Raw genomic sequence first — 16,326 nt, 5'->3', positions numbered from 1 at the left:
ACTATATAAGAATCCTATACTATAACAATCCTATACTGTAATAATATAACACTCCTATACTGTAACAATATAACAATCCTATACTGCAACACTATAACAATCCTACACTGTAATAATATAACTCTCCTACCTATACTGCAACACTATAACAATCCTATACTGTAACAATATAACAATCCTATACTGTAACAATATAACAATCCTATACTTCAACACTATAACAATCGTATACTGCAAAAATATAACAGTCCTATACTGTAACAATATAAATCCTATACTTTAACAATATAACAATCCTATACTGTAACAATATAACAATCCAATACTTCAACACTATAACAATCATATACTGCAACTCCATAACAGTCCTATACTGTAACAATATAACAATCCAATACTGTAACAGTATAACAATCCAATACTTCAACACTATAACAATCGTATACTGCAAAAATATAACAGTCCTATACTGTAACAATATAAATCCTATACGTCAACAATATAACAATCCTATACTGTAACAATATATCAATCCTATACTTTAATAATATAATAATCCTATACTGTAACGATCTAACAATCCGATACTGCAACACTATAGCGTTCCTATATTGCAACACTATATCAATCCTATACTGTAACACTATAAAAATCATATACTGCAACACTATAACAGTCCTATACTGTAACAATATTACACTCCTATACTGCAACACTATAACAGTCCTATACTGTAACAATATATCAATCCTATACTGTAACAATATAACAATCCTATACTGTAACAATATAACACTCCTATACTGCAACACTAGAACAGTCCTATACTGTAACAATATATCAATCCTATACTGTAACGATATATAAATCCTATACTGTAACACTATAACAGTCCTATACTGTAACAATATATCAATCCTATACTGTAACGATATATCAATCCTATACTGCAACACTATAACACTCCTATACTGCAACACTATAACAATCCTATACTGTAACAATATAACACTTATATACTGCAACACTATAACAGTCCTATACTTTAACAATATATCAATACTATACTGTAACGATATATCAATCCTTTACTGTAACACTATAACAGTCCTATACTGTAAAAATATATCAATCCTATACTGTAACAATATTTAAATCCTATACTGTAATAATATAACAATCCTATACTGTAATAATATATCAATCCTATACTGTAACAATATATCAATCCTATACTGTAACAATATAACACTCCTATACTGTAACAATATAACACTCCTATACTGCAACAGTATAACAATCCTATACTGTAACACTATAACACTCCTATACTGCAACACTATAACAGTCCTATACTTGTAACAATATAACAATCCTATACTGTAACAATTTAACACTCCTATACTGCAACACTATAACAGTCCTATACTGTAACAATATATCAATCCTATACTGTAACGATACATCAATCCTTTACTGTAACACTATAACAGTCCTATACTGTAACAATATATCAATCCTATACTGTAACGATATATCAATCCTATACTGCAACACTATAACACTCCTATACTGCAACACTATAACAGTCCTATACTGTAACAATATATAAATCCTATACTGTAATAATATAACAATCCTATACTGTAATAATATATCAATCCTATACTGTAACAATATATCAATCCTATACTGTAACAATATAACACTCCTATACTGTAACAATATAACACTCCTATACTGCAACAGTATAACAATCCTATACTGTAACACTATAACAATCCTATACTGTAACACTATAACAGTCATATACTGTAACAATATAACAATCCTATACTGCAACAATATAACAATCCTATACTGTAACAATATAACAGTCCTATACTGTAACAACATAACAATCCTATACTGCAACACTATATAAATCCTATACTGTAACAATATAACAGTCCTATACTTTAATAATTTCACACTCCTATACTGCTACTATATAAGAATCCTATACTATAACAATCCTATACTGTAACAATATAGCAATCCAATACTTCAACACTATAACAATCGTATACTGCAAAAATATAACAGTCCTATACTGTAACAATATAAAGCCTATACTGTAACAATATATCAATCCTATACTGTAACAATATCATAATCCTATACTGTAACAATAAAACAATCCTATACTGTAACGATCTAACAATCCGATTCTGCAACACTATAACAATCCTATACTGCAACACTATAACAATCCTATACTGCAACACTATAACAGTCCTATACTGTAACAATATAACAATCCTATACTGCAACACTATAACAATCCTATACTGCAACACTATAACAATCCTATAATGCAACACTATAACATTCCTATACTGTAACAATATAACACTCCTATACTGTAACACTATAACAATCCTATGCTGTAGTACTATAACACTCCTATACTGCTACTATATAACAATCCTATACTGTAATAATGTACCACTCCTATACTGCAACACTATAACAATCGTATACTGCAACACTATAACAGTCCTATACTGTAACAATATAAATCCTATACTGTAACAATATATCAATCCTATATTGTAACAATATAACAGTCCTATACTGTAACAATATAACAGTCCTATACTTTAATAATTTCACACTCCTATACTGCTACTATATAAGAATCCTATACTATAACAATCCTATACTGTAACAATATAGCAATCCAATACTTCAACACTATAACAATCGTATACTGTAAAAATATAACAGTCCTATACTGTAACAATATAAAGCCTATACTGTAACAATATATCAATCCTATACTGTAACAATATAATAATGCTATACTGTAACAATAAAACAATCCTATACTGTAACGATCTAACAATCCGATTCTGCAACACTATAACAATCCTATACTGCAACACTATAACAATCCTATACTGCAACACTATAACAGTCCTATACTGTAACAATATAACAATCCTATACTGCAACACTATAACAATCCTATAATGCAACACTATAACATTCCTATACTGTAACATTATAACACTCCTATACTGTAACACTATAACAATCCTATGCTGTAGTACTATAACACTCCTATACTGCTACTATATAACAATCCTATACTGTAATAATGTACCACTCCTATACTGCAACACTATAACAATCGTATACTGCAACACTATAACAGTCCTATACTGTAACAATATAAATCCTATACTGTAACAATATATCAATCCTATATTGTAACAATATAACAGTCCTATACTGCAACACTATAACACTCCTATACTGTAACACTATATAAATCCTATACTGTAACAATATAACAGTCCTATACTTTAATAATTTCACACTCCTATACTGCTACTATATAAGAATCCTATACTATAACAATCCTATACTGTAACAATATAGCAATCCAATACTTCAACACTATAACAATCGTATACTGCAAAAATATAACAGTCCTATACTGTAACAATATAAAGCCTATACTGTAACAATATATCAATCCTATACTGTAACAATATAATAATCCTATACTGTAACAATAAAACAATCCTATACTGTAACGATCTAACAATCCTATACTGCAACACTATAACAATCCTATACTGCAACACTATAACAATCCTATACTGCAACACTATAACAGTCCTATACTGCAACACTATAACAGTCCTATACTGCAACACTATAACAATCCTATACTGCAACACTATAAAAATCCTTTAGTGCAATATTACAACAATACTATACTGTAACAATATAACACTCCTATACTGTAACAATATAACACTCCTATACTGTAACAATATAACAATCCTATACTGTAACACTATAACAATCCTATACTGTAACGATTTATCAATCCTATACTGCAACACTATAACAATCCTACACTGTAATAATATAACACTCCTACCTATACTGCAACACTATAACAATCCTATACTGTAACAATATAACAATCCTATACTTCAACACTATAACAATCGTATACTGCAAAAATATAACAGTCCTATACTGTAACAATATAAATCCTATACTTTAACAATATAACAATCCTATACTGTAACAATGTAACAATCCAATACTTCAACACTATAACAATCATATACTGCAACTCCATAACAGTCCTATACTGTAACAATATAACAATCCAATACTGTAACAGTATAACAATCCAATACTTCAACACTATAACAATCGTATACTGCAAAAATATAACAGTCCTATACTGTAACAATATAAATCCTATACGTCAACAATATAACAATCCTATACTGTAACAATATATCAATCCTATTCTTTAATAATATAATAATCCTATACTGTAACGATCTAACAATCCGATACTGCAACACTATAGCGATCCTATATTGCAACACTATAGCGATCCTATATTGCAACACTATATCAATCCTATACTGTAACACTATAAAAATCATATACTGCAACACTATAACAGTCCTATACTGTAACAATATTACACTCCTATACTGCAACACTATAACAGTCCTATACTGTAACAATATATCAATCCTATACTGTAACAATATAACAATCCTATACTGTAACAATATAACACTCCTATACTGCAACACTAGAACAGTCCTATACTGTAACAATATATCAATCCTATACTGTAACGATATATAAATCCTATACTGTAACACTATAACAGTCCTATACTGTAACAATATATCAATCCTATACTGTAACGATATATCAATCCTATACTGCAACACTATAACACTCCTATACTGCAACACTATAACAATCCTATACTGTAACAATATAACACTTATATACTGCAACACTATAACACTCCTATACTGCAACACTATAACAGTCCTATACTGTAACAATATATAAATCCTATACTGTAATAATATAACAATCCTATACTGTAATAATATATCAATCCTATACTGTAACAATATATCAATCCTATACTGTAACAATATAACACTCCTATACTGTAACAATATAACACTCCTATACTGCAACAGTATAACAATCCTATACTGTAACACTATAACACTCCTATACTGCAACACTATAACAGTCCTATACTTGTAACAATATAACAATCCTATACTGTAACAATTTAACACTCCTATACTGCAACACTATAACAGTCCTATACTGTAACAATATATCAATCCTATACTGTAACGATATATCAATCCTTTACTGTAACACTATAACAGTCCTATACTGTAACAATATATCAATCCTATACTGTAACGATATATCAATCCTATACTGCAACACTATAACACTCCTATACTGCAACACTATAACAGTCCTATACTGTAACAATATATAAATCCTATACTGTAATAATATAACAATCCTATACTGTAATAATATATCAATCCTATACTGTAACAATATATCAATCCTATACTGTAACAATATAACACTCCTATACTGTAACAATATAACACTCCTATACTGCAACAGTATAACAATCCTATACTGTAACACTATAACAATCCTATACTGTAACACTATAACAGTCCTATACTGTAACAATATAACAATCCTATACTGCAACAATATAACAATCCTATACTGTAACAATATAACAGTCCTATACTGTAACAACATAACAATCCTATACTGCAACACTATATAAATCCTATACTGTAACAATATAACAGTCCTATACTTTAATAATTTCACACTCCTATACTGCTACTATATAAGAATCCTATACTATAACAATCCTATACTGTAACAATATAGCAATCCAATACTTCAACACTATAACAATCGTATACTGCAAAAATATAACAGTCCTATACTGTAACAATATAAAGCCTATACTGTAACAATATATCAATCCTATACTGTAACAATATAATAATCCTATACTGTAACAATAAAACAATCCTATACTGTAACGATCTAACAATCCGATTCTGCAACACTATAACAATCCTATACTGCAACACTATAACAGTCCTATACTGTAACAATATAACACTCCTATACTGTAACACTATAACAATCCTATGCTGTAGTACTATAACACTCCTATACTGCTACTATATAACAATCCTATACTGTAATAATGTACCACTCCTATACTGCAACACTATAACAATCGTATACTGCAACACTATAACAGTCCTATACTGTAACAATATAAATCCTATACTGTAACAATATATCAATCCTATATTGTAACAATATAACAGTCCTATACTGCAACACTATAACACTCCTATACTGTAACACTATATAAATCCTATACTGTAACAATATAACAGTCCTATACTTTAATAATTTCACACTCCTATACTGCTACTATATAAGAATCCTATACTATAACAATCCTATACTGTAACAATATAGCAATCCAATACTTCAACACTATAACAATCGTATACTGCAAAAATATAACAGTCCTATACTGTAACAATATAAAGCCTATACTGTAACAATATATCAATCCTATACTGTAACAATATAATAATCCTATACTGTAACAATAAAACAATCCTATACTGTAACGATCTAACAATCCTATACTGCAACACTATAACAATCCTATACTGCAACACTATAACAATCCTATACTGCAACACTATAACAGTCCTATACTGCAACACTATAACAGTCCTATACTGCAACACTATAACAGTCCTATACTGCAACACTATAACAGTCCTATACTGCAACACTATAACAGTCCTATACTGCAACACTATAACAATCCTATACTGCAACACTATAAAAATCCTTTAGTGCAATATTACAACAATACTATACTGTAACAATATAACACTCCTATACTGTAACAATATAACACTCCTATACTGTAACAATATAACAATCCTATACTGTAACACTATAACAATCCTATACTGTAACGATTTATCAATCCTATACTGCAACACTATAACAATCCTACACTGTAATAATATAACACTCCTACCTATACTGCAACACTATAACAATCCTATACTGTAACAATATAACAATCTTATACTGTAACAATATAACAATCCTATACTTCAACACTATAACAATCGTATACTGCAAAAATATAACAGTCCTATACTGTAACAATATAAATCCTATACTTTAACAATATAACAATCCTATACTGTAACAATATAACAATCCAATACTTCAACACTATAACAATCATATACTGCAACTCCATAACAGTCCTATACTGTAACAATATAACAATCCAATACTGTAACAGTATAACAATCCAATACTTCAACACTATAACAATCGTATACTGCAAAAATATAACAGTCCTATACTGTAACAATATAAATCCTATACGTCAACAATATAACAATCCTATACTGTAACAATATATCAATCCTATTCTTTAATAATATAATAATCCTATACTGTAACGATCTAACAATCCGATACTGCAACACTATAGCGATCCTATATTGCAACACTATATCAATCCTATACTGTAACACTATAAAAATCATATACTGCAACACTATAACAGTCCTATACTGTAACAATATTACACTCCTATACTGCAACACTATAACAGTCCTATACTGTAACAATATATCAATCCTATACTGTAACAATATAACAATCCTATACTGTAACAATATAACACTCCTATACTGCAACACTAGAACAGTCCTATACTGTAACAATATATCAATCCTATACTGTAACGATATATAAATCCTATACTGTAACACTATAACAGTCCTATACTGTAACAATATATCAATCCTATACTGTAACGATATATCAATCCTATACTGCAACACTATAACACTCCTATACTGCAACACTATAACAATCCTATACTGTAACAATATAACACTTATATACTGCAACACTATAACAGTCCTATACTTTAACAATATATCAATCCTATACTGTAACGATATATCAATCCTTTACTGTAACACTATAACAGTCCTATACTGTAAAAATATATCAATCCTATACTGTAACGATATATCAATCCTATACTGCAACACTATAACACTCCTATACTGCAACACTATAACAGTCCTATACTGTAACAATATATAAATCCTATACTGTAATAATATAACAATCCTATACTGTAATAATATATCAATCCTATACTGTAACAATATATCAATCCTATACTGTAACAATATAACACTCCTATACTGTAACAATATAACACTCCTATACTGCAACAGTATAACAATCCTATACTGTAACACTATAACACTCCTATACTGCAACACTATAACAGTCCTATACTTGTAACAATATAACAATCCTATACTGTAACAATTTAACACTCCTATACTGCAACACTATAACAGTCCTATACTGTAACAATATATCAATCCTATACTGTAACAATATATCAATCCTATACTGTAACGATATATCAATCCTATACTGCAACACTATAACACTCCTATACTGCAACACTATAACAGTCCTATACTGTAACAATATATAAATCCTATACTGTAATAATATAACAATCCTATACTGTAATAATATATCAATCCTATACTGTAACAATATATCAATCCTATACTGTAACAATATAACACTCCTATACTGTAACAATATAACACTCCTATACTGTAACAGTATAACAATCCTATACTGTAACACTATAACACTCCTATACTGCAACACTATAACAGTCCTATACTGTAACAATATAACAATCCTATACTGTAACAATTTAACACTCCTATACTGCAACACTATAACAGTCCTATACTGTAACAATATATCAATCCTATACTGTAACGACATATCAATCCTATACTGCAACACTATAACACTCCTATACTGTAATAATATAACAATTTAACACTCCTATACTGCAACACTATAACAGTCCTATACTGTAACAATATATCAATCCTATACTGTAACGATATATCAATCTTATACTGTAACACTATAACAGTCCTATACTGTAACAATATATCAATCCTATACTGTAACGATATATCAATCCTATACTGCAACACTATAACACTCCTATACTGCAACACTGTAACAATATAACACTCCTATACTGCAACACTATAACAGTCCTATACTGTAACAATATATCAATCCTATACTGTAACGATATATCAATCCTATACTGCAACACTATAACAATCCTATACTGTAATAATATAACACTCCTATACTGCAACACTATAACAATCCTATACTGTAACAATATAACAATCCTATACTGTAACAATATAACAATCCTATACTTTAACAGTATAACAATCCAATACTTCAACACTATAACAATCGTATACTGCAAAAATATAACAGTCCTATACTGTAACACTATATAAATCCTATGCTGTAATAATATAACAATCCTATACTGCAATACTATAACACTCCTATACTGTAATAATATAACACTCCTATACTGTAACACTATAACAATCCTATACTGCAACACTATAACAATCCTATACTGCAACAATATAACATCCTATACTGCAACACTATAACAATCCTATACTGCAACAATATAACAATCCTATACTGCAATACTATAACAATCCTATACTGCAACACTATAACAATCCTATACTGCAACAATATAACAATCCTATACTGCAATACTATAACAATCCTATACTGCAACACTATAACACTCCTATACTGCAACAATATAACAATCCTATACTGCAATACTATAACAATCCTATACTGCAACACTGTAACACTCCTATACTGTAACAATATAACACTCCTATACTGTAATAATATAACAATCCTATACTTACATAGTTACATAGTTAGATAGCTGAAAAGAGACTTGCGTCCATCAAGTTCAGCCTTCATCACACCTGTTTTTTGCTGTTGATCCAAAAAAAGAAAAAAAAAACCAGTTTGAAGCACAATTTTGCAACAAGCTAGGACAAAAAATTCCTTCTTGACCCCAGAATGGCAGTCAGATTTATCCGTGAATCAAGCAGTTATTACCCTACATTGAAAGATTATATCCTTGAATATTCTGTCTTTACAAGTATGCATCTAGTAGCTGTTTGAACATCTGTATGGACTCTGATAAAACCACTTCTTCAGGCAGAGAATTCCACATCCTGATTGTTCTTACAGTAAAAAAACCTTTCCTTTGCCTTAGACGAAATCTTCTTACTTCCAGTCTAAACGCATGGCCTCGTGTCCTATGTAAAGTCCGGTTTGTGAATAGATTTCCACACAATGGTTTGTATTGGCCCCGAATATATTTGTATAATGTTATCATATCCCCTCTCAGGCGACGTTTTTCTAAACTAAACTAAACTAAACTATGCTGCAACACTATAACAGTCTTATACTGTAATAATATAACACTCCTATACTGCAACAATATAACAATCCTATACTGCAATACTATAACACTCCTATACTGCAACAATATAACAATCCTATACTGCAATACTATAACAATCCTATACTGCAACACTGTAACACTCCTATACTGTAACAATATAACAATCCTATACTGTAACAATATAACACTCCTATACTGTAACAATATAACAACCCTATACTGCAACGATATAACAATCCTATACAACGGTATAACAATCCTATACTGCAACACTATAACAATCCTATACTGTAACAATATAACAATCCTATACTGTAACAATATAACACTCCTATTCTGCAACAGTATAACACTCCTATACTGTAACACTATAACACTCCTATACTGCAACAATATAACACTCCTATACTGTAACACTATAACACTCCTATACTGCAACAATATAACACTCATATACTGCAACAATATAACAATCTTATACTGTAACAATATCACACTCCTATACTGTAACACTATCACACTCCTATACTGTAACACTATAACAATCCTATACTGTAACAATATAACAATCCTATACTGTAACAATATAACAATCCCATACTGTAACAATATAACACTCCTATACTGCAACAATATAACACTCCTATACTGCAACAATATAACACTCCTATACTGTAACACTATAACACTCCTATACTGCAACAATATAACACTCCTATACTGTAACACTATAACACTCCTATACTGCAACAATATAACACTCATATACTGCAACAATATAACAATCTTATACTGTAACAATATCACACTCCTATACTGTAACACTATCACACTCCTATACTGTAACACTATAACAATCCTATACTGTAACAATATAACACTCCTATACTGCAACAATATAACACTCCTATACTGCAACAATATAACACTCCTATACTGTAACACTATAACACTCCTATACTGCAACAATATAACACTCCTATACTGCAACAATATAACAATCTTATACTGTAACAATATCACACTCCTATACTGTAACACTATAACACTCATACTGTAACAATATCACACTCCTATACTGTAACACTATAACAATCCTATACTGTAACAATATAACAATCATATATTACTATCAACTGACAAGTCTTATACTACATGAAACTATGAACATAATTCTGAAACAAACAAACAATTATATGATGGAACAAATGTAACAATCCTACACTACAGTAAACTAATACATATTACACCAAGGTACCAAAAAAGTAGATCCTTAGATGTTTTAAATCTCCATCTTCCATGATCCTTTGGCATTCTAAAGGCATGCAAAACATCATGGCAGTTGTAGTTCTAAAAAATCTGGGGATCTATCTTTTGGACACCCCTGCCTTACACAAGGACACATTGCTTACACTCTCTTTGCATACTACTTGAAATTCACAACTAAACAATGAAAAATCATTAAACTTCAAATTAGAAAAAAATAATTTGATATATTTAGTGAAGAGGTTTAATAAAGTGTCTGTCTTATCATTAAAGGGACACTCCAGGCACCCAGACCACTTCTGCCCATTGGAGTGGTCTGGGTGCCAACTCCCACTACCCTTGACCCTGCAAGTGTAATTATTGCAGTTTTTTTTATAAACTGCAATAATTACCTTGCAGGGTTAACTCCACCTCTAGTGGCTGTCTACTAGCGGCTCAATAGAGTGTGGCACAGCCGTTTTTCTGGGTTTGTTCTCTATGTTGACCCGACTGCAGGGGCATTGCTGTAGTAACCAAGCACAATTTGCTACATTTTATTTAAAACTTTTAATTGCAGTAATTGACATCAAGTTTAGGAAATTTTTAGAAACCATGTAATAAGTTGTATATGTTTGTGAAAATACAAGAAATAAATATTGTAATAAAGTTTGACAGTGAATGATGATAAAATGCTCCCAATACCGTGCAGTGTCAAATGAAAATCTTACTTTCTTGCAGCAGTCGCTCCAAGATGGCAAGATATCAAAATGAAATAATTCTTATTACTGTCCCCTTATTACCTTTTTGTATCATTCAGTTCCTTGTCACCTGCCCTCGAAGTCCCACTTTCTTTATCCACCTCACTTTCCTGCCTCTTCCATTCCAATGATTTCCATTTTGGTTTTCCCTCTCCCAACACTTTACGTCTCATCCCAGTTCCCTGTCCACACCCCTCTTCAATTCTAACTCTCCTATCCCGCAACCCTATTTCCAAATTCTTTCTTTCATACTCTGTCCTATTTATTATAGTGATAAACTCTTCAAAAACCAATATGTGATGATAGGTTAATCTTCACTTCAAAAGTTCTGGACGGGAAGGTTTCTTTGGGCTTATAGTGATGTCAGCGTGACTTTATAGTAGGGCAGCGTGAAGACGACATTATCAAGCAGATGTGCCTTGATATTGGCAGAAAGCTATGGCAACACAACTGACACTCAGTTTGAGACACATTTCCTTTAGCTGGTCTGCAACATGGAGCACTGGCAAACTCTTCTAGAGTCCTGATGCCCCTTTTGCTAATGTTGCATTTAGCCCTTTTTAACCATTATCTCAAGGATAGAGACCTTGGTAACCACAATGACTGAGAATGTCTTGATTTTGTTTAATTACTTCACAGGTTCCAAGTAGTTTAGTGTTTGTCATTTTGTAAAAGAGGAGTGAATAATGATACTGACGACTAGATTTAAAAAAAATAATAATAATTCTTCTTAAATCTCTACTTTAGGAAGCCTACTTTAAGGTTGTTTTTTTTTTTCTCATACTTACCAGATGGATCCAACTCGCAGGTTCACCAGCCGCCCCCATCCATGTACACAGACACTCGTTGCATCCGTAGGAAGAAACGTGCAGCTGGACACGACCCCCTCTCTCGCCTCTCAGCTCTGAGGGACGAGCTTTGTCACCGAGCACTGTCGGATGATCGGGCCGCCATTCTGACCAGCACCGAACCTGATGACTCCAGCGGCCATGCCACCCTTCTGTGACCATCCCTGGAGAGAGGCCTGGCTTCTAGGCTCTTTCTGTCTCTTGGTGCTTACACCCCCCGTTCCTCCCTAGGAAACAACCTGTACACAAAACCGTGAGCAGGAATCGTGCATTCAATGCCTACCTCACCAACCCTGTGTGTGTGCTGAGGATACGCCCGTGCCTCCCATCTCGGAGCAATGTACAGTGTTAAGACTGCAAACTGAGGATACATGCATAGGTCACAGATCAGCACTATGTATAGTGTGACTATAGCACAGTATAGGAGCTCTGAGAAGACACCATGTCTCACCGCTCATCTATGTGTATGGTGTTCAAACCCTTAATTCCACTAGAGGCAAGGTCCATAGCTCTTATGGACACAGCACTTGCCGTGTGTATGCATAGTGTATGTATGTATTTTATGTCAATTCTCCCACAATCAAATTTGGAAGGTATCTCAATGCATTGGTGGCCTAAATTGGATGATAAAATCGGTCAGTTGTTTAAAGGGAAGCAAACACCAAAGCTCTGAAGAGTTTTTTGTTGGCTCCTTCTCACTACCTAACCATGTCCATACATAGACACCATGTCTAAACGGTTTAGATAACAAACAGTGGTGTGTGGAGTGTTGACAGATGGCTACTGGTGAGCTGGCCATACCTAGGCCACCACGTTCAAGCTGGAAAATGTCTCCTAGTCAGTTGGCTTTTAGATTATTGTCTCCTATTTTAGCCTAAGATTTAGCAGCTCTCCTTTAATCACCGAAGGACATAGATTAGTGAACATGTGTGCAATTATGACGTAATTTACAGCTAAATATTCCTAATATTTTACTCCTGGCAAAAAAAAACAAAAGAAAAATTATTGTGGCCATGACTTACTTTGTAAATGGGTGCAGCTATTACCGGTAACAACAGTTGGAAATAAGTCCTTATTGGCTGTCTTGGAGTCCTCAAATTGACTTACAAAATTGATTGGTAATTTCTAGTTTTTCCCATTCATCCTGAGGATCTTCCCGTTGATCTTGCGTGTCCACAGGTTAAACCCATTTTAAGTAGAATATATTTTATATGCAGCCAGTACAAAATATGGCTGTATGGGCCTGCTAGGACCTCAAGACATGGTTGACATGAGTAGGTAGTAGAAGGTAGATCTTCAATTATTGACTTTGATGGTTTATGTGTCTTTTTCCCTTTTGAGACAGTTCTCGTATTAAATCGAAGAAAAAGGTGCAACCAAATAGCCCCTGATGGCCTGTAAAACCACTACTGCCTTGCGTTGACTTCCTCAAACATTTTCCATATGAATGACGGTTGTTACCCCTTGTTCAAGGCATTTATTATATTACATTTACACTCCCAGCATTAGATCATCCTATTTATTCGTCTCCTAGATATAGGAGTACAATACCTTATTGCTGTGAATGTAAAATGGTGCCGTACGGAGAGCCATTTTGTTAGAGGGTGTGTAAGCAATAATTTTCATGATCTGATATACTGCTGAAGGTATAATAATAGTTCTTTTTGCTCAGTGCTCCTTCCCAAGCAGATATATGTTCATCTTATGAAGTCTTAACATTGTTTATGCTGTTGTAATACTGCATTGTGGTGCTGGCTTGTCGGATTATACCGCGGTAACATAACAGATGTCTAGCATTAGAAAGCGGCTGAGCGCCTTATTACCATGACTCAGCTGGCAGACGTGTCCATAAACCCATTGTGGTGGGCTTTAAACACTAGATAAAATGGCATTTAACTTCCACAAGATCACAGGGGAAGGATGCTATGCTGAATTTCTAACCCTCTAACCCTTAATTTGTGCCAATGATACACGAGAGGAGCTAAACCTCTGTGTGTCACCGAGTATATACAACGCAGGGAAAATTTCATCATCCGCGTACATTAGGAACACTGATCTGTGAATATTTAATACTGCTTATTATAACTTGTATTCTTACAACAAGAGGTTTCTGCCTCCTACTGGTTAATTGGAGTATTGTGTAAATGGCGAAGGTATTGTAACCCATACTGAGCCTGGATGTGATTTGAAGAAATCTTTGAATGCATTGACCTTATTTCAACGGTGCTTTATAGAACTTATTCATTTCATTAGACTTTGTTACCCATAATTAGATATGTGTTTTTTTAGGGTTGTTTTTTTGTCTACCCAATGACTGCGACCAACGCATTTTCCAAAGCAGTTTCTAGAATTTAATGTAGAAGTGGAATGGTATTAAAGGCAGTAAAATTACAGACAATTTTCACTGTGGAAATAGGATTAAAGGTTGGTTTGTATGTTGTTCGAAAAAGAGTTTTCATCATGGTCAGGTAACGGGGAAATACTCATCGAAATGGGGAGAATTACAAAAATTGTCCCATTTCAGATCTTCTTGCACTCCTCCACTAAGTGTATTTCATGACCATATTAAGAAAATCTACAATATATATATAGAAATGAGCAAGAAATAATATCTGGGGGGGGGGGGAATTGAAATGTAGTTTCTAAATTTACTTATTTGGCTGTCATTGATACAATTCTTGTCAACTTTCATCAAATAGCAGAAATTCTCCTCAGTAAAGTTTTTTTTTGACATTGGGGTGATTTAGAAAAAGAAATAAAACCGGGAACACTCAGTCTTTTAAAGAGCCCACAGTAAAAACCTAAACAGATACAAACGGGGCTATTTGCCAACGTGACAATTCAAAGTGAATTTTAACTTTAAATCCAGACTAGTCAAATTAAAATCATAGTTGTCTTAGAGAATTTTTCCAGTTTGGCTATTTTGAAATTACATTTGAAATCCACTTTGGATTGTAGTACAAGGGAAATCTATTGGAAAGCTAAAACCATGGTCTTCCTGCATCTGAAAATATTCCCAGACAGTCAAAAGAGAGCTACAGATAGCTTTACTAAATGGAATTCTGGGAGTTAAACTGTAACAACAGTCGTTCTCGATTAACGTGTGTCAAAACGTTAGAGTAAATTATCAGCATTTCTTGCTTCATCATAAATT

General features: G+C 32.5%; 1 protein-coding gene across 1 annotated transcript in view; it reads left to right on the top strand.

Annotated features, from left to right (window-relative positions):
• The window catches only part of IGSF9B (immunoglobulin superfamily member 9B), a 101,880-nt gene extending 87,567 nt beyond the window's left edge, over positions 1–14,313 (top strand). The window contains exon 20 of the mRNA XM_063436949.1: positions 13,116–14,313. Within this exon, the coding sequence (XP_063293019.1) occupies positions 13,116–13,330 (215 nt within the window). The 3' untranslated portion in view covers positions 13,331–14,313. The remainder of the gene's footprint in view (positions 1–13,115) is intronic.
• The last annotated feature ends 2,013 nt before the right edge of the window (positions 14,314–16,326 follow it).

This window comes from Pelobates fuscus, chromosome 11 (assembly GCF_036172605.1).
Source record: "Pelobates fuscus isolate aPelFus1 chromosome 11, aPelFus1.pri, whole genome shotgun sequence".
Taxonomy (NCBI): domain Eukaryota; kingdom Metazoa; phylum Chordata; class Amphibia; order Anura; family Pelobatidae; genus Pelobates; species Pelobates fuscus.
This window is presented reverse-complemented; position numbering and strand designations above follow the sequence as displayed.